The following is a 22,311-nucleotide window of genomic DNA, read 5'->3' as shown; positions in this document are numbered from 1 at the left end:
GAAGAGACCTCCAAGATCATCCAGTCCAACTTAGCACCCAGCCCTAACCAATCAACTAGACCATGGCACTAAAAAAAAAAAAACAAACAAACAAAAAAAAACAACCGAAAAAGAGGAGCTGTTGCTGCTTTTGATTCACAGATGTGATGGTTTGGGTGTTCCCCACTCCACACACACTTTGGAAATCACCCAGGCTAGACTCAGCCAGCTCTGGAAATTGAATGAAGCTTATATTTACAGCTTAGCACAATATACAAGCAGATATTTACAGTATATACAGTTATAGACAGAAATAGACAAGGGAAAAGGTAATACAGAAACACAACAGCCCTTCCAGAAACCTGAGTCCCCAGGAGGGGCTCCCAACCACCCTGTTGTGGAGGTAGGAAATTAATGCAGCTGAGGCAGGAATTTTTATAGAAAAATAGAGTTATTTTATTTTCCCAAAACCTGCCCCCAAAACTATATATACAAAGATTAATTTAGTTTAATTAGCAGATTCAGTTGCTTGAGAATATCTACAGGGATACCATCAATAATCTGACTATTTTGGAAGTCAGAAGTTGGAAAAGGCTTTAGCTATTAATTAATAGCAGTTTTGTTACTAATAAAGTTGAGCCAAAATAACTCACGATCAGGCTGACTTCCTCGTGCAGTCTGCCTCTCTCGTTCCCTTTCAGCAGCTGCAGGTGGACCATTAAGGGTCATTAAGCTTACAATGGGTGTCAATAGGTGAAGCAGTCTTTGAAGATCTCTCTGCATCCAAGGCGAGGTGAGAGAGGTGGGGGAGCACGAAGGTTCAGGCAGGAACAAACTCCAAGCGGGACGAACTCCAAGGCGGGAACCCCCAAAGGTGGGAAGCCCCCCAATATTTATACCCTCACTAGACAAAGGGCAGAGTTACCACTTCCTTAGGCAGGAAAGGCACAGCCAATTCCAGCCCGATTCCAACGTGGGCACTGCACAGGGGACTCCTCGTGCGGGCAGGACCCCTTTGCTCACCCCCTTCATGCCTGCATGGCAGGCGAGGGTGCAGGGGAACCAGGCGGCTTTTCCTCTCCCCCGAAGTCACGTCAGGAGAGGAACCTAGGGGTATACAGGACTCCAGGACACAACCCTTCACCTTCCCCCTGCCCCTCTCAACCTTACCGCAGTCCCAAGGAAGAATGGAGGTTCTGCCAGGGGGTTTAGGAAGCAAAGTGGATTAGGAAAGATAAAAAAAGGGAGGGTGAGGTTAGCGAGAGAAAATGCATCTCAGAGCTTGCCAGCAGCAGAAGTTGAGATTCCTCTATCTGTGCTTCTGTTCTTGTTCTTATACACCTCAGCAAGCCTATGAGTGAGGTAGACATCAGCCTTGTTTTCCTTCCACAGCCTGTAATCTAGCCCTTCTCACCAAAACATTCTAGCTAGGCTCAAACTAGCACAATTTAAGTTCTGTTTCCTGCCAAGGATTTTGTGAGAGGAACTGTCATGTATTTAGGCAACTGAACCTGATGATGAGTGTTGAATACCATATTGACCTCACTCAGCTTTAAAATGAAAGTGCTGGCCAGAGTGAAGTATCATAGAGCTTATAGTTCAGATTGTAACCTGAGAGGCTTCATGCTTCAAGTTGTCTTTTCCATTTTCCAGTTTTGGAGTATTGGTCTTTTCTGCTGGGCTGGCTGCCAGCTTGTGGGGTGGGAGAATCATTTTATTGGTGGCCTCTGCTGCTTCTGCTTCTGCTATGCTTTTATGCAAAACAGACTAGGGTAATTGTACATAGTATGGCCTCATTAAGCTCCTTATCTCAACCCAGGGTTTGGGGTTTTTTTTGCTGCTTTCTCTCTCATCTGTGTGCTGGGGATTTGCTTGCTGGAGCAGGCTATCTGTAACCAGGACAGACACATGCTGATCTTGCTCAGCCTTGTTAAGGCTGAGATGTATTTGGCCAGGTACAGAAGCACCTTCTGTAGGCATCCTTCGTAGCAATGTCAGATTTTAAAGGACAAAGTGCAATTTTGTGTATAAATCTAATGTAAGACTGTAATTGGACATTTAGGCATGGCTTCCTGAATATACAGTCTTTCAGTTGTGCATTCACAGCATGATCCTTTCTGGTTTTTTAAATACTTATTTGAACACCATTTATTACCAGGCAGTTGGCAGATGCTTCTCTGCATTTTGGCCTGTTGCTATTGTTATTGTTGTTTTCCAGATAACCAACTTAATGTGAAACAATCATCTGGTCTTTTTCAGCTCCATGGTGCCATGTTTGGAAGTGGAATCTACCTTAGCCCATTGTCAAGCATATCATTTGGTTACTCAGGTGATATTTATAAATCACTCTAAAGCTGGAGAAATATAGAGGAGTGTCTTAGTCTGCTGCTTTTCTGACAGAATTTGCTGTTTACAACACTGTATTAAATGTTATCTTTGTCAGCCAAGGTTTAAGTTATCAAAAAAAAAAAAAAAAAAAGAAAATCTAATTCCTTTATTAAATACCTCTCCTCATTTTCCAAGGTGCTGATTATTTTGAAACTGTTGTTGAAGTAGCTAGTAACTAGTGCTGAATGCTAGGTGTAGCAGACAAAGTCTTGATTATGCAATGAAAGTACAACTTCTGGGTTTGTTTTTTTGGTCAGTATCTGCCTAAATCCATCTACGTTGCCTGTAGATTCATTTATGAGCTTTTACAATGTGGTCTGACAAAACAAATATTCATCAATTCACATATTCTACTCTGTACCTCTGAAAGTATGCCTAAGTACCACCATGCCAGGATAGGATTACGCAGACGGTGCCAGAGAGTGAGTTTATTTTAGCATGAGAAGGGGAGGGAACATTACCTTGCCAGTACTGCAAATGAAAAAGTGAATCATGCAGAGTTCATAGAATCACAAAATCAGTCAGGGTTGGAAGAGACCATAAGGATCAACCAGTTCCAACCCCCTGCCATGACCAGGGACACCCTACCCTAGGTCAGGCTGACCAGAGCCTCACCCAGCCTGGCCTTAAACACCTCCAGAGAGGGAGCCTCAACCACCTCCCTGGGCAACCCATTCCAGCCTCTCACCACTCTCCTGATGAAGAATTTCCTCCTCACATCCAGTCTGAACTTAGCCATCTCCAGCTTTGCTCCATTCCCCCAGTTCCTCTCTTCAGGGCTGCTCTCCAGACAGGCACTGCCCAGCCTGTAATTGTGCTTGACATTGCCTCCACCCAGATGCAGGACCTTGCACTTGGTCTTGTTGAGCCTCCTGAGTTTCCCATATAAGAATTAAATCATAAATAGCAGTGTATTAGAAACTGATGGATCACTATATGTAACATTACTATACCCAACACACTGATGTGTATATTAAGAAGCTTCAGAGATATTAAAACAGGGTGGATTTTTTTCTTTAGGTGTGTTATGTTTACCGTTTCCTTACATAAGAAGGTGCTGTTGTAGCTGAATGTGCTTGTGCATGTAGATAACTCTGAGAGTTCTGGTTATGCCTTCTGGTTCTCACCATTTGAAATAGTGCCACAATTTTAAGAGCTCAGCAGTTTTTACTATTGCTTATTCATAGAATCATAAAATCAACCAGGTTGGAAGAGACCTCCAAGCTCATCCAGGCCAACCTAGCACCCAGCCCTAGCCAATCAACCAGACCATGGCACTAAGTGCCTCATCCAGTCTTTTCTTGAACTCCTCCAGGGATGGTGACTCCACCACCTCCCTGGGCAGCCCATTCCAATGCCAATCACTCTCTCAGGCAACAGCTTCCTCCTAACATCCAGCCTAGAACCTCCCCTGGCACAACTGATACTGTGTCCCCTTGTTCTGTTGCTGGTTGCCTGGGAGAAGAGCCCAACCCCACCTGGCTACAACCAACCCCTGAGCCTCAGTATCCATAACCTCTAATTATACTTCCAGGTTTTCAGAAATTACGCAAATGTGGAAGCTTTTTAGGATTCACTGAAGTGCAGGTTGCAGTGTTATCTAACAAAATTCCCCTTTGGGGAATCAGCACTGCTTTGGGAGCTTCAATGTGCTTCTTGGATGGTGGCCCCGTCCATACAGACTCTATACAGTTTTCTCCAGAAAGGAGATGGCCTGTGTTCCACTGAAGTTTGTGATACTAGATGTCAGTAAAAGCCACAGAGGACTCCTACACTCCCTGCTCCTTCAAAGAGTTAAACTTCCCCATAATTCAGTTTGAATCATAGAATCAGTCAGGGTTGGAAGGGACCACAAAGATCATCTAGTTCCAACTCCCCTGCCATGGACAGGGACACCCTCCCCTAGATCAGGACACCCTCCCCTAGATCAGGACACTCTACCCTAGATCAGGGTTTGCTTGCAAACTGATGAGAAATACAGGATACTGAAAGGCAAGAAAGGCTGTGATGGAGGAATTCTATATAAGCTAATGAGAGGAATCTAAAAGAGATCCAAGACACAAATGTAGCTGTTTATGTTTCTGAGGCAGATATTGGATCTGGTGTGGCTGGCAGCTTGGTAGAATCATAGAATCATAGAATCAACCAGGTTGGAAGAGACCTCCAAGATCATCCAGTCCAACCTATCACCCAGCCCTAGCCAGTCAACCAGACCATGGCACTAAGTGCCTCATCCAGGCTTTGCTTGAAGACCTCTAGAGACACTTTCTCATGTGAATAAATTAATTCAATCAAGGTGACTTTAAAACTTTGAACTACCCCTGAAAAGTAATTAGGCTTTAAATATATTTAAATAAAGTGTTAAAATGAACATCCAAAAGTTACTGTGATTTTACTGTCCCACCCACTAAAAATTAAACTGGGTTGCTTAGCCTAAATAGGGTCAGTTAGACTCAAGGCCTGCTGACACGTAACTCTGTTAAGCAGCCAAGTAAAGCATTTCTGAGCTTCATTCAGAGGCACTTTTGCACATCCTTAATGCTCACTTTCCAAAGCCTTTGCAGTACACGCAGACACACCAGTGATTTGCAGGATTGAGTTGAGATATTCAGTGACAGAGATAACTACTTCTTGGTTGCTGTGCAAAGGATGGTGATTCCTGCTGTGCTACCTGTTTCCTTGTCTATACTTAACCTTGATTGCTATGACATTTGTGTACCAGGGTATCTTACATGATTTTAATATTCCTAGGGATGAACAAGAAGCAGCAGAAGGTGTCAGCTAAAGATGAACCAGCTTCAGGCAGTAAGGGCAGTAGTACTTCACAGGTACAGTAAATTAGCCATCTCTGGAAGATTTATGGTTTTATTCCTGGGATCTTGATACCTGAAAAGGAGGTAATGTTGCCTTTGTGAAAGCTAACAGTTTATTTATTTATTTTTAATTAAATCAACAACTCCAGAGCCTGCAAATTTCAGATGCATCTGAACAGCTCTTAGTAACTCTTTACGGAGTATACACCACAAGTCCTGTGCTTCTCTTTTCCAAACAGAAAAATGTAGGAAGAGAATTAAAATGCAGTAGACACTATGTTGTGATTGTTAGCTGCCCCTTGCTTTATGAGTTCTAGGCAGAAGAATGATGCAAAAGGAATTGAGAGTGTCTATTTCTGGAAAATTAGTAGCAGTCCATTTATAGCAGGTAATTTTTCCCCTTTTTTGTGTTGGGTTTTTTTTTTTCTTTGCATATTAAACCATTACAGTTCTCTTTTACCTAAAACAAACTCATGGTATTGTTGCAGAGGGCAGGATTAATTCGTGGCCGAGTCGAGAATTTATCAAAAATAGATATTTTTTGTTTTTACAAAAACCCGCCCCCACAACTATATATACAAAGATTAATTTCATTTGATAAACAGGTTGAGTTGCATGAGAAATCTACACGGATACCATTAATAATCTGACTATATATATTTGAAGTCAGATTTTGGAAAAGGACTCAGCTATTAATTAATAGTGGTTTCTTACTAAATTAAGCTAAGCCAAATAATTCACTCAGGCTGGCTCGTGCGGTCTGTGTTCCTCCTCCAGCGGCTGCAGGAGTCGTTAAGGGTCGTTAAGGGTCGTTAGGCACACAAAGGTGTGTGCCTAACAGGAAAGCGAATCCTTGATCTCTCTGCAGTCCAGGCACAGGGGAGTGTGTGAGCTCAGGCAGAGACATACGTCCAGACACACAGGCAAACTCCAAAGCGGGAACCCCAAAGGCAGGAAGACCCCCAATAGTTATAACCTTGGCTAGACAAAGGGCAGAGTTACCACACCTTAGGCGTGAAAGCGCACGGCCAGTCCCAGCCTGGCTCCAGCGCGGGAACTCACGGGGCAGTCGCCCCCTTCACGGCTGCAGGGCAGGCGAGGGGGAGGGAAACCAGGCGGCTTTTCCCCTTTCCCCCTGAAGTCCGGGCAGGAGAGGAATTTAGGGGTACAGGACTCCAGGACAGGTATTTATATGTGGGGCTAAATTTTGAGAAAGAAGTCTTACTTCTGTCTTTATAGTTCACACATAGAAACCACAGAGCAATCTGGCTGCAGAGAGGGAATGGTGTTGTGTCACCAGTAGCCCTGTGATATGGGAAGGGGCCTAAAATGCTAAGACAGTGACTGAATTATTGGTGATGAAACTCACCTTTTTCTTCTAATGCTATGAAATGTTTCAAGGCAACACTCTAGCCACAGAGCAATCTGGCTGTGGAGACGGAATGTTATTGTGTCACCAGAAGCCTTGTGAAATGGGAAGGGGACTAAAATGCCAGGACAGTGACTGAATTATTGGTGATGAAACCTTTTTCTGTTAATGCTATGAAATGTTTCAATGGCAACACCCTAATCACAGTGTAATCTGGCTGTGGAGAGAGAATGGTGTTGTGTCACCAGAAGCCCTGTGAAATTGGAAGAGGAGTAAAATGCCAGGACAGTGACTGAATAATTGGTGATGAAGGTCATCCTTTTCTTTTAACGCTATGAAATGTTTTAATGGCAACACTCTGATATTTTATTACTATTAATATTATTATTATATTATTATTGTTGTTGTCATGATTAAGTTATTATTAATATGAAACAATATTAATAGTAATTAATAATAGCAGCAGTACTTATTCTGTAATAATTAGAACTCCTCTTTCTCCATAAAGGAGTTTGAATCCCTTCAACAGTAATCCAAGCATACAATGCAAACACTTTTAGAAATACAACAGAAATGTTTCAGACAGGCTGACTATGCTCATTCACTAAACTGGCAGTCTTTTCCTTTGTTACTTTTTTTCACTCAGTTTATCTTGCTGCACTAATTGAAGCTTTCTCCTGTTTTTACATCCTAGTCGCAGAAGAAAGGACAGCAGTCACAATTTTTGCAAAGCCGTAACTTAAAATGCATAGCCTTATGTGAAGGTAAGCTGAAGGCTCTTGGAAAGCTGTTTAGTCATGGACACAGTGTTGCAGGACACAAATCAGTGAGACCTTTAGTTCCAGTGCTGGTTGCGTTTAGGTAAGAGGCTACTGGTAGGTGCGTGAGTATGGAGCCATAGAGTCATAGAATCAACCAGGTTGGAAGAGACCTCCAAGCTCATCCAGTCCAACCTAGCACCCAGCCCTGGCCAGTCAACCAGACCATGGCATTAAGCGCCTCCTCCACGCTTTTCTTTAACACCTCCAGGATGGCAACTCCATCATCTCCCTGGGCAGTCCATTCCAATCCCAATAACTCTCTCTGTGAAGTCCTTACTTAGTAGCTAATTGTGTAGATTTGGGAGTTTCACACACACACAGAGACACATATGGACAGGAATTCATCAGACTAACTCAGTTGGCTGGATGTTAAGGGATGAAGCTGTATTTATAGCTTAGCCCCATTTACAAGCATATATACGTATATATATACGAAATATACACAGATATTTACAGCTATATACAAGTTAAAAGTAATGCAGAAATACAAAACCCCTCCTGGAGAGGAGACTGCCCATGGAGGGCTGCCAAGGAACCTCCCACCTTCTTTCCACCCCCTCTTTTATCTCAGAATCCCCCTTATGTGCAGGGAAAGCTGTGAGAGGTTGGCAAAAGGTGTTAGAAGAATGATTAGTTTGAGATATGTAGGTGGAGGCAGAGACAGTGAAGCAGGCAGAGACTTTGTTATGCTTTCTTGTGTTTATATGTCTCAGCAGAATTAATGAGCAATCATAGAATCATAGAATCAACCAGGTTGGAAGAGACCTCCAAGGTCATCCACTCCAACCTAGCACCCAGCCCTAGCCAGTCAACCAGACTATGGCACTAAGTGTCTCATCCAGGCTTTGCCTGAAAACCTCCAGGCACAGTGACTCCACCACCTCCCTGGGCAGCCCATTCCAATGCCAATCACTCTCTCTGGGAAGAGCTTCCTCCTAACATCAAGCCTAGACTCCCCCCTGGCACAACTTGAGACTGTGTCCCCTTGTTCTATTGCTGGTTGCCTGGCAGAAGAGGCCACCCTCCACCTGGCTACAACCTCCCTTCAGGTAGTTGTAGACAGCAATGAGGTCACCCCTGAGCCTCCTCTTCTGCAGGCTGCACACCCCCTGCTCCCTCAGCCTCTCCTCATAGGGTTTGTGTTCCAGGCCCTTCACCAGCTTTGTTGCCCTTCTCTGGACACCTCCCAGCACCTCAACATCTCTCTTGAATTGAGGAGCCCAGAACTGGACACAGCACTCAAGGTGTGGCCTGACCAGTGTTGAGTACAGGGGAAGAAGAACCTCCCTGGTCCTACTGGCCACACTGCTCCTGATGCAGGCCAGGATGCCATTGGTGCAATACCACTGTTATTTTCTTTCCACAGCCAATGATCTCATTTCTCTCACTGAAATATTCCAATTAGCCTCAAACCAGCACTCTGATCTTTGTAGTTCATTTCAGAACATTTCCCTATTCAACCAAACATACTGAGTTTTCTTGGAACACTTCTATGTACATAGTGACTGAGTGTCTTTCCATGTGGTCATATTCCTAAGCAACCAGGATAACCCAGTTCTTGGCCTTTATTCCAAACACTGGTTTCTGGAAAGTTCTTGGCAAATATATTAAATGCCTAAGTCAGAAAAGAAAAAAACAAGTTCTGTATTTAATTTCCAAATTACTCTTCACTGTTCAGGCAAACAAATTGTTCAGTCAGTAAATAGTCTCACTTCTCACTGCATGCCTTCAAGTTTTTGAGGGTTTCTTGACATAGACACAAGAATAAATTTCAACTGCCTTTGGGTACTTACCTGGAACTGATACTTCTGCCCTACTTGGTAGGATTGATATGAAGAGGATATTATTTAATATAAAAAGAGGATATTATTTCATAGAGTCATAGAGTCATAGCATGGTTTAGGTTGGAAGGGACTTCAAGGCTCATCCAGTTCCAACTCCTCAGCATAGGCAGGGAGATCTCTCACTAGAACAGGTTGCTCAAGGCCTCATCCAGCCTGACCTTGAACACTTCCAGGGAGGGAGCAGCCACAACCTCCCTGGGCAACCTGTGCCAGTGTCTCACCACCCTCACTGCAAACAACTTCTTCCTAACATCCAGTTGCAATCTGTCATAACAAGATCTTGTCAATAGTCCCTCCCCAGCCCTCCTGTAGCCTCCTTCAGATTCTGGAAGGCCACGCCAAAGTCTCCTCAAAGTCTTCTCTTCTCCAGGATGCAGAGCCCCAACTCTTGTAGCCTGTCCTCAAGAACAGAGCTGCTGCAGCCCTCTGAGCATCTTTGTGGCCTCCTCTGGACTCACTGCAACAGTTCAATGTCCTCGTGTTAGGGTCTCCAGAACTGTTACACAGCTTCTGAGAGCTTTAGAAATTTTATCAGGTTAAAATGCAGTGCACATGAGAACAGTCATTCCAAAAGACTTGCTTATTCTTTTAAGAACTAACTAAACCTCATCAGATTTTGAGAGCAGAAGATTTTTTAAATCTAAGAATTGTATCAGTAATGGGGAATTAGCTCTCGTTGGCCAAACAAAAAGAATTTATGTTAAACTCAGTTTTGCCTTTCATTTGGGCATGTGTTTATTTTTAGAAGTAAAAATTTAGATTACAGAAAAGGTGTTCTATGAAAAGATAAGATGAAAGCTGTGTGAATATTTTTTTTTTTTTTTAGTATCTGTATTTTTGAGATTGTTCAATTGAGATATTTAATTTGATTAGGGAGATATTGGTCAACATATAAATACGATTTGATCTGGGCAGAGAAAAATAGAATCATAGAATCACAGAATCAAGCAGGTTGGAAGAGACCTCCAAGATCATCCAGGCCAACCTAGCACCCAGCCCTAGACAATCAACCAGACAGACCATGGCACAAAGTGCCTCATCCAGGCTTTGCTTGAACACCTCCAGGGATGGTGACTCCACCACCTCCCTGGGCAGCCCATTCCAATGGGAAATCACTCTCTCTGTGAAGAACTCCCCCCTAACATCCAGCCTATGCTTCCCCTGGCACAATTTGAGACTGTGTCCCCTTGTTCTATTGCTGGTTGCCTCGGAGAAGAGACCAACCTCACCTGGCTACAATCTGCTTAGTTCTAAAACTTTCAGAGGAAGACAAGAAATGAAGTTGGAGTTTACCAGAATTTACTCAGCCTTCAAGGCATGAAGTTTCTGCATAAAAAATACATCTCTCACAAGGATGCTTTCATCCATATTGTTCCTTCCTTACACTTACTAATGCATTATTGATTTTATAAGCTTACATTTGATATATTTGGTAAAATACATCATATTAACTTCATTTTTACATTTAAAAAAGTGTTTAAGGGACGTGGCTGCCTTAATATTAGATAAATACTAAGAATTACTATTCATGGAAGAAAAGGTATAAAAGTTAGCATGCAATTATTCATGGTAGTGATAACAGAGAAGAGAAGAGAAGAGAAGAGAAGAGAAGAGAAGAGAAGAGAAGAGAAGAGAAGAGAAGAGAAGAGAAGAGAAGAGAAGAGAAGAGAAGAGAAGAGAAGAGAAGAGAAGAGAAGAGAAGAGAAGAGAAGAGAAGAGAAGAGAAGAGAAGAGAAGAGAAGAGAAGAGAGATGAATGTTAGTAGAATAGAATAGAATCTAACAGGAGTACAGTTGAATAGACTAGACTAGAATAGAATGAATAGAATAGAATTAGAGTAGAATAGAATAGAATGGAATAGGACAGGATAGAATAGAAGTAGGGTAGACTAGAGCAAAATAGAATATGAGTAGGATAGAGTAGAGTAGAGTAGAGTAGAGTAGAGTAGAGTAGAGTAGAGTAGAGTAGAGTAGAGTAGAATAGGAGTAGAATAGGAGTAGAAGTAGAGCAGAGTAGAATAGAATAGAATAGAATAGAATAGAATAGAATAGAATAGAATAGAATAGAATAGAATAGAATAGAATATGATTAGAGTAGAATAGAGTAGAACAAAGCAGAATAGAACAGAATATTTTGGTTGGCAGGGACCTACAGCAATCATCTGTTCCTACTGCCTGACTAGTTCAAGGCTGACCAAAAGTTGAAGGATGTTGTTAAGGGCATTGCCCAAGTGCATTTTAAGTATTGACTGGCTTGAGACATTGATCATCTCTCTAGGAAGCCTGTTCTGGTGTTTGAACACTGTGTTGGTAAAAAAATCCTTTCCTATGTCCTATCTTAACCTCCTTTGGTGCATCTTTGCACCATTCCCACCCATTTTCTCACTGAATCTCTGTAAGAATAGTCTAGCACCTCTCTCTCTCCACTTCCCCTCTCCACTTTTTGAGAGATCTGCTTGAATGAGTCCAAGGAGGGGTTACAAAGATGATGAAAGGGCTGGAGCAGTCCTCTATTGGGAGAGGCTGAGGGACTTGGGCATGTTTGTCTGGTGAAGAGGAGACTGAGGGAGGATCTAATCGATGTTTATAAATATCTGAGGGCTGGGGATCAAGAGAGAGGTGACAAACTCTGCTCACTTGTGCCCTATGATAGCACAAGGGACAATGGCTATGAACTATAGCGCAGGAAGTTCCACCTCAACGTGAAGAACTTTGGTACTATAAGGACCATGGAGCACTGGCACAGGCTGCCCAGAGAGGTTGTGGAGTCTCCTTCTCTGGAGACTTTCAAGACCTGTCTGAATGCATTCCTGTGAGATCTGAGATAGATTCTACGATCCTGCTCTGGCAGGGATCTTGATAATCTATGGAGGTCCCTTCCAACCCCTAACATCCTGTGATACCTTCTCAGAAAGCTATGGAGAGCATGATGTTGCCACTTGTCCACCTTTTCTCCAAAGTAGACACTCCCAACATCCTGAGCCACTTCTCACAGAATATGCCTTCCATCCCTTTCACCAACTTTGTTGCACTCCTCTAGAGTGCATTTTGAGGACCTTCAAGTCCTTCTTAAATTGTGGGACCCTGAACTGCACACAGTACTCAAAGCGAGGCCATACCAGCACTGAACACACATCTGCAGTTTGCTGCCTTGGCTGCCAGGGCATCCCAACTCCAACTGAACCTACTATCAACCAGCACCCCAGACCTCTTTCTGCAGGGCTACTTTCCAGTCACCCCTTTCCCAGTGTATACTTGTGCCCAGTATTGCTCCACTCAGGAAGCAAAATCCAACATTTGAACTTGATAAGTTTCATCCCATTAGTCATAGCTCAATGCTCCATTTTCCAGGCTATTTAAAGGGTATAACCTCCCAAATCTTTCAAAGCAATGGTTTTTTTAAAGGCATATTTTCATCACTGTGAAATTTGTTCTTTCCCTAATAGTGATAACCTCATCCGATCTGCATAAGCATGGAGAGATATGGGTAGTTCCCAATACAGATCATGTGTGCACAAGATTTTTCTTTGTGTGAGTACAAAGCTTCTTTTAACATTCCACCTCTCTTAATCTGAGACCTTTTTCCCTGCATCCCCTCCTAAGAGTTTTTCAACTCCAAGTCCATAAAAGATGTTTGATCCGAATTCTTTTGCAGCATCGCTTTAGATAAGCCAGCGCCAAAGGTTTGCTCGATCCTTTGCTACAGAATAAAGGAGGAGCTGCTGATTTTTTCCCATTTTATAGCACTAACTCATGTTACAGTTGTGTTTCTACCTGTTTTAAGGCTGATGAATTCATTAAAGGCCTCCTGTCTACTTTGGGAGCATTTCCCTTCTCAGCAGTGGCTTGTCCCCTTCGAATGCTAGTGGCTGGCTGAGCCTCAGGTCTTCAATGACAAGGGGCAGCCCTACCACCTTCCACTCTCTAGAGCTAAAGGTCTGCATATGGTGGTGAAGTGTTCAGTAGAGCATTTTAACAGAAAGATGTTAACATTTAGAGCAAGCACCCTCAACTATTGAATGAAACAGTTTTTGGATGGTTCTAGGTAAGTTCTCAAACCACTAATTTTATTTTGTTTTTTTCTGTACTTGTTTTTTAGTTATGAAGATGGTCAAGTGGGTGACACAAGTATAAATACACAGGAGCCAAGCATTCATAAAGAGATTCTTCGAGTCATTGGCAATCAAACTGCTACTGGTTAAGAGGACCCCTCTTATTTAATTGATGTGATTTGGAAGCCTTCCTCAGTCTCAAAGCTGGATTTTGAACTGAAGAAGATGCAAAAAACCCCTAATTTATTATTACTATTCTAAGCAAATTAACCCTTTGAATACTTACTGTTTTCTTACTTAGTATTTCTTATCTCACCAAAATACCTGAGGTGGTATGAATTAGCAACTGTAGGGGTGCAAAGTCTATTAATATACTACAACTAATAGTGATTAAACAGGCATTTGGGTTGCTCACAATAAACAGACTTTAAAAAGGAGTTTTGTGCTGATATTTTTATATTAAACTTCAATTGGATGTTTTAGTACTGTATATTGGCATTTTAAATTTGGAATGATTGAACTATAAGCAAGAGAGAAGATTTTCTAGCGGAGCACCTGTTATTAGGCAGGACACTTTGCAATAAGTAAAATGTTCTCATAATTAAACACAATAAAAGATAGTCTAGAAACATGTCAAATTAAGAGATGGGTTACCTGCAGCTATCCTTGATTGTTTTAGACAAGTGCAGCTTGGGCTTAGAATCGAATTTAAAACAATAATACTTCTTTTTTTCTCTTAATGAATGAAACAAAGCAAAAGAGCAATGAATGTGATGTCACATGTTTAGTTTTCCTTATCTTCTCTGGAAACACAGTCTCACTCACTAAGCAGCTCAGTGGCAAAAGTTACTCCATTATACATGCCTAGTAAACATCTGGAAAGCTGAAGCCCATTGACTGTCCTTCTATAAATGTGAGCTCCATACACTGCATCACATTTTCATCTCAAATTCAGTGAAACTGCTTTGTGGTTAAGTTCAGCCATGTATTTAAAAGTGCATGCTGAGTTAAGGATTTTTTTCTGTGCTTGAGTTGGCACAAAGAACAACTGCAAAGTTTTGCTGAATTTTCTCTTGGTTAAGTATTTTTTTACTGTTGTTGATTTATTCCTAAGTGAAAACAAACCAGTTCAAATCTATCTGTCCTTCGAATTAGCTGTGGGTTTTTTTTCCAAGTGAGCATAAGGCAGCATAGGCAGGGAAGGGGGCCCAATCTTCAAGGCATAAAAGCATATCCTCTGCCCTGATGGTTGCCCTTGGTGGCCCTCACAACATCTATCCTAAGGCATCAATCATACCCTTGAATATAGAGAGCAAGTCAGCTTACCTGTCTGCAAAACTATTACAAGCCAGCTCAGAGAGCAAAATTACACTGAATCATCTACTATGTTATTTGCATAATAAAGATACTGAAGCACCAAGGAGCAAGGCAACAGAGCACAGGCATGTTTATTTCTTTTAAACAAAAAAGGGTGATTACTTCTTTGTAGCTCAAGCTGCATTCTCTGATTACTTGCTGCAGTTGAAGTGCTCTACAAGTTAAAATCGTGTTGTTTGACTTAGGAGCACGTAGTTTGAGGCGTATTTTAACATTCCAGATGTGTTTACTGGGGACTTCAGCTTTTCTGGGTTTGTATCCAGACTCGTAAAGCCAATCCTACTTTGCAGATCCCTGTTTTGCTGCTGAATTTCTGATGACTTTCACCCCATTTGGTGGACCCCAAAGTTGAGACTGACTAATTGTTGTGTTTTGTGTTAGGACACAGATTTACTCCTTAGAACAAAGAAGGTTCTTCAAATTTGTTTTTATCTACATAAGGACAACCTTGAGTTGTGTAGCTACACAAAACCAGCATAATTAAGCAGTGGAATTGAGAACCTGGAATCTCCATCTCTAAAATTTGTTCTGTCACATGTGTCTGAGTTGCTGTTTTGCAGAGCAAAGAGAAACAAGAGAAAAAGTCAATGTTTCTGTGTCACTTACACTTGCTGGGCTTAATAGTCCACCACCCTGAGAAGTCTCCTCTAAAAAAAAGTGACCATGAGTAAACTGAAGAAGCCAAATAAGCAGTCATCTTCCACATCTCTTTAAACTGCAGCAGAGTCACAAGTGAACCCTTTGAAGGAAGAAACCTGATATGGCAGTGAGTCAGCTTTGCTTTCTGTGGTGGGGTCATGATACCAGTCAGGCCATTGTTAAGTACCCCCATTGTAAAGGGAAGAGGAGATGCATCTCTGACAAAACTTAGCACTGCTTCGGGTTTGTTTAAAATGGGTGAGCAGGAGAAGTGACAATGTGGAGGAAAGCAAGATTCTGGGATATATGAAGGTCTTGCTTATTGTAAGGGGCCCTCTTCAGCCAGTGTGCTGAAGGGTCCTTATAATGTATGGAGAAGAAAGAGTGTTGTCAAGAGTGAAAAGCAGAATTGGATGACCGCAGATGTTGCAGAGCAGTGGGAGAGTGCCAAACCTTTTCGAGAGAAAGGTGTTCAGAAAGTTCTAAAGGAATGATGAGTGTTCTGGTAGGAAAGAAAAAAGCCAGTGAAGAACCACCAAATTGATAGCAGGTGACATTAGCAGCTCAGGTCCTGTACAGTGTATGGCAGGAAAAGGGGCAGGGAGAATGAAATCACAGTGTGAAGAATGAGCCAGCACCATGCCCAGGGCAGCTGGGACACCTGGGAAAGGACTATGTTGTAGGAGATAGTGCAACCCCAAGTGTGCCCCATAAAGAGCAATGTAATTAAACCAAAAATCCACTTGCTACACAATAAACCCAGCCACTTTTTTTTTCCCTTTAGCTGATAAATGAATGAGAAACTTCTAAGATACTGCATTATCTACAGGTCAACATGAGTCTTCATATTGTTTAACGAAGTGTTAGTTCTTATAACTTAAAAGATGAGGGAAAAGAGGGAGGTACTTTGGAGTTCTGTTACTCAAATAGCCTTCAAACAGCAAACTTCAAAGCTGAAACAAAGCTTGTCACCAAGAACTGTAATGCAAAAGACCAAGGACAAGATTTCCTTTGAAGGATTTTTCTGTTGTGGTTTTACCCAAGGATGAAAGTTGCACAATGCCAAGTATTTTTTTCCAAAATACTTAACATTCACATGGATTCCAGGGGTGAAAAATAAAAAGTCAAGGTCATCTGAGCAAGGACCCTGCATTAGGCACGAAGTTCTTGCATTTCCCTTCCTCTGCTATCAGGCACATGTCTTGGTGACAGAGCAATCTTTCTAACTCCCCCTGCAAAAATGTAGGCTTTTCACAGATAGCTTTTAATCTAAGAAAATAGAGCCTCAGGCTCTACTCTCCCTCTTGGGAGGTATCTCCATGAAGCCATAGCTATCTAGCTGTGACTGTGTCCAGCACAGAGCAACCAAGGGAATTCTGGGGAAAGAACTTTCTGAGTTCTTCCTCCATCCCACAATAAATTGAGAGTCCTGAAACGGGAAAGATGTGACATAAAAATTACGTTAAAGTCTTAATGTTGCTGTCTAATTTTGAGTGCTTCTGAATAATTTAAATATCAAGAAAGGAACCCAAACAAAAGATGCTTTTAAACCTTTCTTGAGATTCAGGAATATATATATATATAGCATTCAAGGGGTTAAGCAATTTGAGTTATCTTATCCTATGTTGTGAATCAGCATAGCTGTTTTCCTTGACACTGCTACACTGTTTTGATAAAGCAAGTATTTGGCTCCATAGTACTTACAAAAGATTTTTGGTTGTATAATATTCTGCTTAGTGTTTTACAGGAACTAGTCAACGACACCAGAATTGTTTGTGTTTATATTTTTCCTCTAAAGCCCTCGAATAACTGTTACTGATGCTGTATGATTTTTTACTATTATAGCTGTTGATACTAAAAATGCATATGATGAAAAATGCTAAGGTTATGCTCTTGTTAGTATAATATCACTCCAAATTAAGACTTTGTGCTTAGATCAATTATATATATTGCTTATAAATCACTTTAGTGCTGTGGAAGCAGTTAGTGTACTTAACAATGTGGAAGAGTACAATGTGAAAAACAAAACAAAGCAAAGCAAAGCAGAACAAAAAGCAAACCAAAACGAAAAGGGACTACTAAATGAAGAGATTCATTGTTTTAGAAGAAACATTAAAAAAAAAAGAAAAAGAAAAAAGAACCAACAACCAAGAAATGACTTAAAAATATAAACCCAGTATCTGGTTACTTCAGCACTATATTAAATTAGATGGATTTCTTCCTGGCTCTAGAAAATTTAAGTCAGATAAAAAGTCTATGAGCCATGACTGATGGGGAGCTAAGGCTCTAGGAGCAGAGGCACTCTGTAATCTTAGCATTTTCACCACATATGGGTTTGGTGTCTGAGCACCCATCAGAGGTGCTGAGCATCAAAACTTTCTACTAATGTAAGTGATTTTCCTATTGGCTGCTCCTCACTCTCATGGTAAGTTGTTTCAAAGCCACTGAGGAGGAGGCCCATTGTAACTGGGTCAGCATGCAGACATCCACATGTCACCTGGCCCATAGGCCTGAGCAGGAGTTAGCAGGACTCAGTTTCTCCTTGGCTGTGTGATGGCAGGATGGCAGCCATGGTGGTGAGGGTAATGGGGATAAAGAGCTGGGAGGGCTCCAGCAAGTGGGGCTCAGCCTTGCTACACACAGCCCCTCCACCACCTGCCAGCACTACAGGCATTATGCCAGCAGCGCCGTGGCAGCTCAGAAGGAACCTGCCAGGCACCCACTTGTCTCTTGGGCACATAGAGTCCTGTGGCTCCTTCGCAATTTCTTCATTACAAACACTACCTCAAGGTGAAGGATGAGCCTGTTGGCTAAACAGGTCTGTTACTCGGAGAGCAGATAAGATTAGCACTGAAAACTGTTCAGAGGGGATCTTTAGTCTAGTCAGCCAGGGCTGTGATAATAGTCAAATTTATTCCCTAAATCTCTCAGGAGCAGAGTAATCATGCTTCAGAAGGGGAGAAAATAAGTAAAAAGGAAGCCGAGCAGCATCCTGCTTGCACCACATCCTACGAAATGCGCGAGGATGCCTCCAGCAGTTTGAATGTCCAGATCCGATTTGGAAACGTCTGGTCCGAAAGCATTGACCCCCTCTGTTTCTTCTGGAGTGGCAGTTTTGTACCCCTGCTCCTCGGTGCCTGGAGCAACCAGCCACTGACAGAAGTGTGAGGGGGCAGGGTTGGGGGGGAGGTGGGGAAATAGAACACCTTGAGCTGCTGTTTTGTAGTATTTTGATTGCGTGCTCCTGTGAAATTTCAGTCCACCGCAGAATGGCTATGATGTAAATTGCTACCCATTGTTAACACTTTGCATTTGGATTTTCTACCCATGCTAGGTATAAGACTTTTGTAAAGGGGGGGGGGGGGGAGGGGGGGAAGAGGGGGGGAATTAAATAAAATACAATAAAATAAAATAAAAACAAAGAAAAAAAATAATAAATACTCGAGTAGTTTTTAGATGAGCATATCTAGTGTGTGAAAAAACAACACAAAAATGTTGAATAGATTACATTAAACATCTGCCAGCAAGTCAGTAAATACAAGTCCTTCTATACAGACATTCAATATAATTTACTGTTCTAAAAATAACTTTTTTTCCCTTTAAATTTAACCCAGTACTTATTGTATCTCTGAATTTTAAGAAGCAGCCATTCCTTTACGTAAACATAGAAGTTGCCTATGTTTCTTTTAACTCTACAGCCTCTTTTTTTTCTTCTTCTTTTTTTTTTTCTTTTCCTTCCTCCAAATAAATTTATTGAATTCTGTGCACAAAAATAGTACTGCAGCCTGCTATTTAGCCTATGGTGCCTTAGAGTTACTACAAATATTTAACAAAATGTACATAATGTAAATACTGCCAGAAGATCACTAAGGCCAAATATTTTCTCTATTCACTTTTTACTGCACTTGCTTTCTATTGCTATCTAAGCCTCTTTTATCCAGCTTTGTAACAGTTATAACATTGTAGCCAATGTAAATGTTTACTTTCAATAAATCAGAATTTGTTCAACAAGCACTGTGCATTTGAGCACTATTTTGAGAACTCTTCAAAGTTAAGACAATTGTCTAGGAATTAAACTGCATCTGAAGCAGCTTTCTTGACTTTTACTGATCTCAACAACATCTAAAGGTTATGCCCTGCTTTCACATATACTATTGGAGTAAGATTATTTTTTTTTTTGCCCTGCAGTGGTCTTTTTAAAAGAAAACACTCAGATGAGCAGTAAAACCAGATTTTCATGCTATGTTTATCTGAACGAGTTACACAACTGCTTCAAAATAGAGATACTGGGATTAATGTAGTATTTTACACGTACGGTACCGTATAACGCGCATAGGAATGCCTGGAGATGAATTTACAACTGCTTTTTAAAAACCTCTGGTTTTTGTTTTTCTTTTACTTCTGTAGAGCTGTTTTTGTCACTAAAACAGCAAGTATGTGACAAACCATGTTGTGCTTTAATGTGGGTATGTTTCAAGTATAGTACACATCTGCATCTCATAAAGTATGCAGACATTTGTGCGAGTGGTTATTAATTCAGTGAATGTAATATCTCTTTTTTCATTTGCCTTTTTCTTTCTTTTTCCACTGCTTATGAGCTCATTTTAACGATGTGGGTGGATGTTGTACCTCTAGAAAGTCTTAGCTTGTGTTGAATTTGTTGTGGATTTTGGATGGGGAGAGTTTGAAATGATACTTTTATCTCGAATGCTGTTAAATATTTTGCACAAATATAACTGTAGGAAATGGGGAAAATACATCGTTACTATGCAAAATAACTGATGATATGCCTTTGATTGTAGTGTACAAGCTGGAGCTATACTGGAAGAGATATTCTGTGTTTTGAGGACCTTAAAACTGACAGAAACTGTGGCTTCCAAACTCACAAAGCAAGAGCTAAATCACTGGTGAAATCTCAGACTGCTGAAGTTAGTACCTACAGGTGGCAGGATGGACAGGATTTATACCACCTCTGGCTTAACAACTACTCCCATTTCCAAGTCACTGCATCACAACCTCTGTTAGTACATATTGAGACAGTTTTATGGGATACTGTATTCCATCTGTTGAGCAGTTTTTAGTATGGCTCCCAAGAGATTAATAGTCCAAATGGTAATTAACAGCAATACCAAGTTATTGCAGTGGACCGGAGCTGCTTTCCAATGCTCTCTTTACAGAAGGAAGAGCAGAAAATCTTCTAAGACAATATGACCATTGGGAAAAAAAATATGTGCTGTATTCATTAAACTATGTTTGCATGCTTGACCAGCTTCTTGTTTGTTAATTATTGTCCAATGCAGACTGCAGCTAACAATCTTGCACGAGTCACACAGCCTGGGCCCCCCTCCATGAGGTATTTGTACACCTGAAAACATGGAAAGCTGCTTAAGTAGAGCTGCATTAAATGAATGAAGTCAGTAGTAGCCAAAGGCTCTTTAGTTGTTACAGAGAAGAAGCTGCAAGGAATATAACAAAGACTTGCTTTAGAGCTCAGTGCCTTGCAAAATCCTAGTGCCAAAGCAGGTGAAAAAAAAAAAGAGGAACAGTGTGTGGAAAAAAAAAACAAACAACATATATTTTAAATTGGCATTTTTTATTAGCCCACATAATAGCTCCCTCAGGATGGTTTTCTTAAATGTGGCAAACATTTTCCATACACGTTTGAGGGAGAGGATTGTAATTCAACACGCAGAAACTGAAGCCTCTGAGTGAGCCCTAAGACCCTTTTAGTAGCAGCGTTGAATAGAGCCAGCCCCTGTGCAAGGCGTCAGCTATTGGAATTCAGCCAGTTCCAGAGAACTGCCGTTTTGCCAAACGCTGAAGCAGTGGGAATAACACCAGCAGCAGGAACAACAATCATTGCACAAGCAAGAGCAGCACAAGTCTCCAGAGACCATGCCTGGAAAAAAAAAATACAGGAACTCCTGGCTTAAGATTTGCTCAACAAAAGCCAGAGCTTATCAACAGCAAAGCAGTTCTGATTTGCAGTGTTTAAAAAGAAAGTTTTCCATTTTGGGGAGAAACAAGGGGTGGTGGTGGGGAATAAAAAGCCAAAACCTTAAGTTTTCTTCAGCCTGCTATCCTCTAACTGTTTAGCTCAGTCTAACAGAATACCTGGGACAATATACTCCTGCACTTGCATGCAGCAGCAGCTTTCTTACAGATCTTGGGCAGAATGAAGAATGGCTCAGTTAGCTCCTTGGAGCCTGTCTCATATCTTCTTTACATGATGGAGTCTGCACAGGTAAAACTCTCCAAAAAAGGAAAAGGTGACTGATCCTTTCCTTGCTGGTGTTCAACTCTGATCAGATTATTCCTCCCATGTGGGCTGACAAACAAATCATTTTGCTGACTAAATCTTGGGTCTTTCCATCTCTCCTAGACAAACAGCTTGGAGTTTGTGGTTATTTCTTCTCTTAGTCACCTGCCAAGGTTAATTCAGTATTGAGGAAGTTAGAGGATCAGAGTAGAGCCCAAGATATATATATATACACTAGATAGATATAGATATGTAAATATGTATTTGTATATTTAAATGTATTTGCCTCTATATATAAGAGCGTAAGTTAGAGTAGTTCTGTCTACATCATGCATCCAGTTCTGGAGCCCCCATTACAAATAGGGTGTGGACGTGCTGGAGCATGTCCAGAGCAGGGCCAGGAGGATGCTCAGAGGCTGCAGCAGCTCTGCTGTGAGGACAGACTGAAAGAGCTGGAGCTGTTTAGTCTGGAGCCAAGGAGGCTCCCAGATGACCTTATTGTGGCTTTCCAGTATCTGAAGGGGGCTACGAAAAGCTGGGGAGGGACTTTTTAGGCTATCAGGGAGTGAATGGACTAGGGAGAATGGAGCAAAGCTGGAGGAGGGGAGATTGAGACTGGATGTGAGGAGGAAGTTGTTGAACATGAGTATAGTGAGAGCCTGGACTGGGTTGCCCAGGCAGGTAGTTGAGGCCACATGGCTGGAGGTGTTTAAGGCCAGGCTGGATGAGGCTGTGGGCAGCCTGACCTAGGCTGTCTCTGCCCATGGTGGG

At 41.7% G+C, this 22,311-nt stretch overlaps 1 protein-coding gene across 2 annotated transcripts in view; it reads left to right on the top strand.

Moving 5' to 3' along the window:
* Window positions 1-13,699, top strand: part of PARP8 (poly(ADP-ribose) polymerase family member 8) — a 233,677-nt gene extending 219,978 nt beyond the window's left edge. For both annotated transcript variants that reach the window (XM_064176855.1, XM_064176854.1), the window contains 5 exons: window positions 2,239-2,308; window positions 5,119-5,195; window positions 7,244-7,313; window positions 12,660-12,744; window positions 13,313-13,699. In XM_064176855.1, the coding sequence (XP_064032925.1) occupies window positions 2,239-2,308; window positions 5,119-5,195; window positions 7,244-7,313; window positions 12,660-12,744; window positions 13,313-13,415 (405 nt within the window). In that variant the 3' untranslated portion in view covers window positions 13,416-13,699. The remainder of the gene's footprint in view (window positions 1-2,238; window positions 2,309-5,118; window positions 5,196-7,243; window positions 7,314-12,659; window positions 12,745-13,312) is intronic.
* The last annotated feature ends 8,612 nt before the right edge of the window (window positions 13,700-22,311 follow it).

The sequence above is a fragment of the Pogoniulus pusillus genome, chromosome Z (genome assembly GCF_015220805.1).
Source record: "Pogoniulus pusillus isolate bPogPus1 chromosome Z, bPogPus1.pri, whole genome shotgun sequence".
NCBI lineage: Eukaryota > Metazoa > Chordata > Aves > Piciformes > Lybiidae > Pogoniulus > Pogoniulus pusillus.
This window is presented reverse-complemented; position numbering and strand designations above follow the sequence as displayed.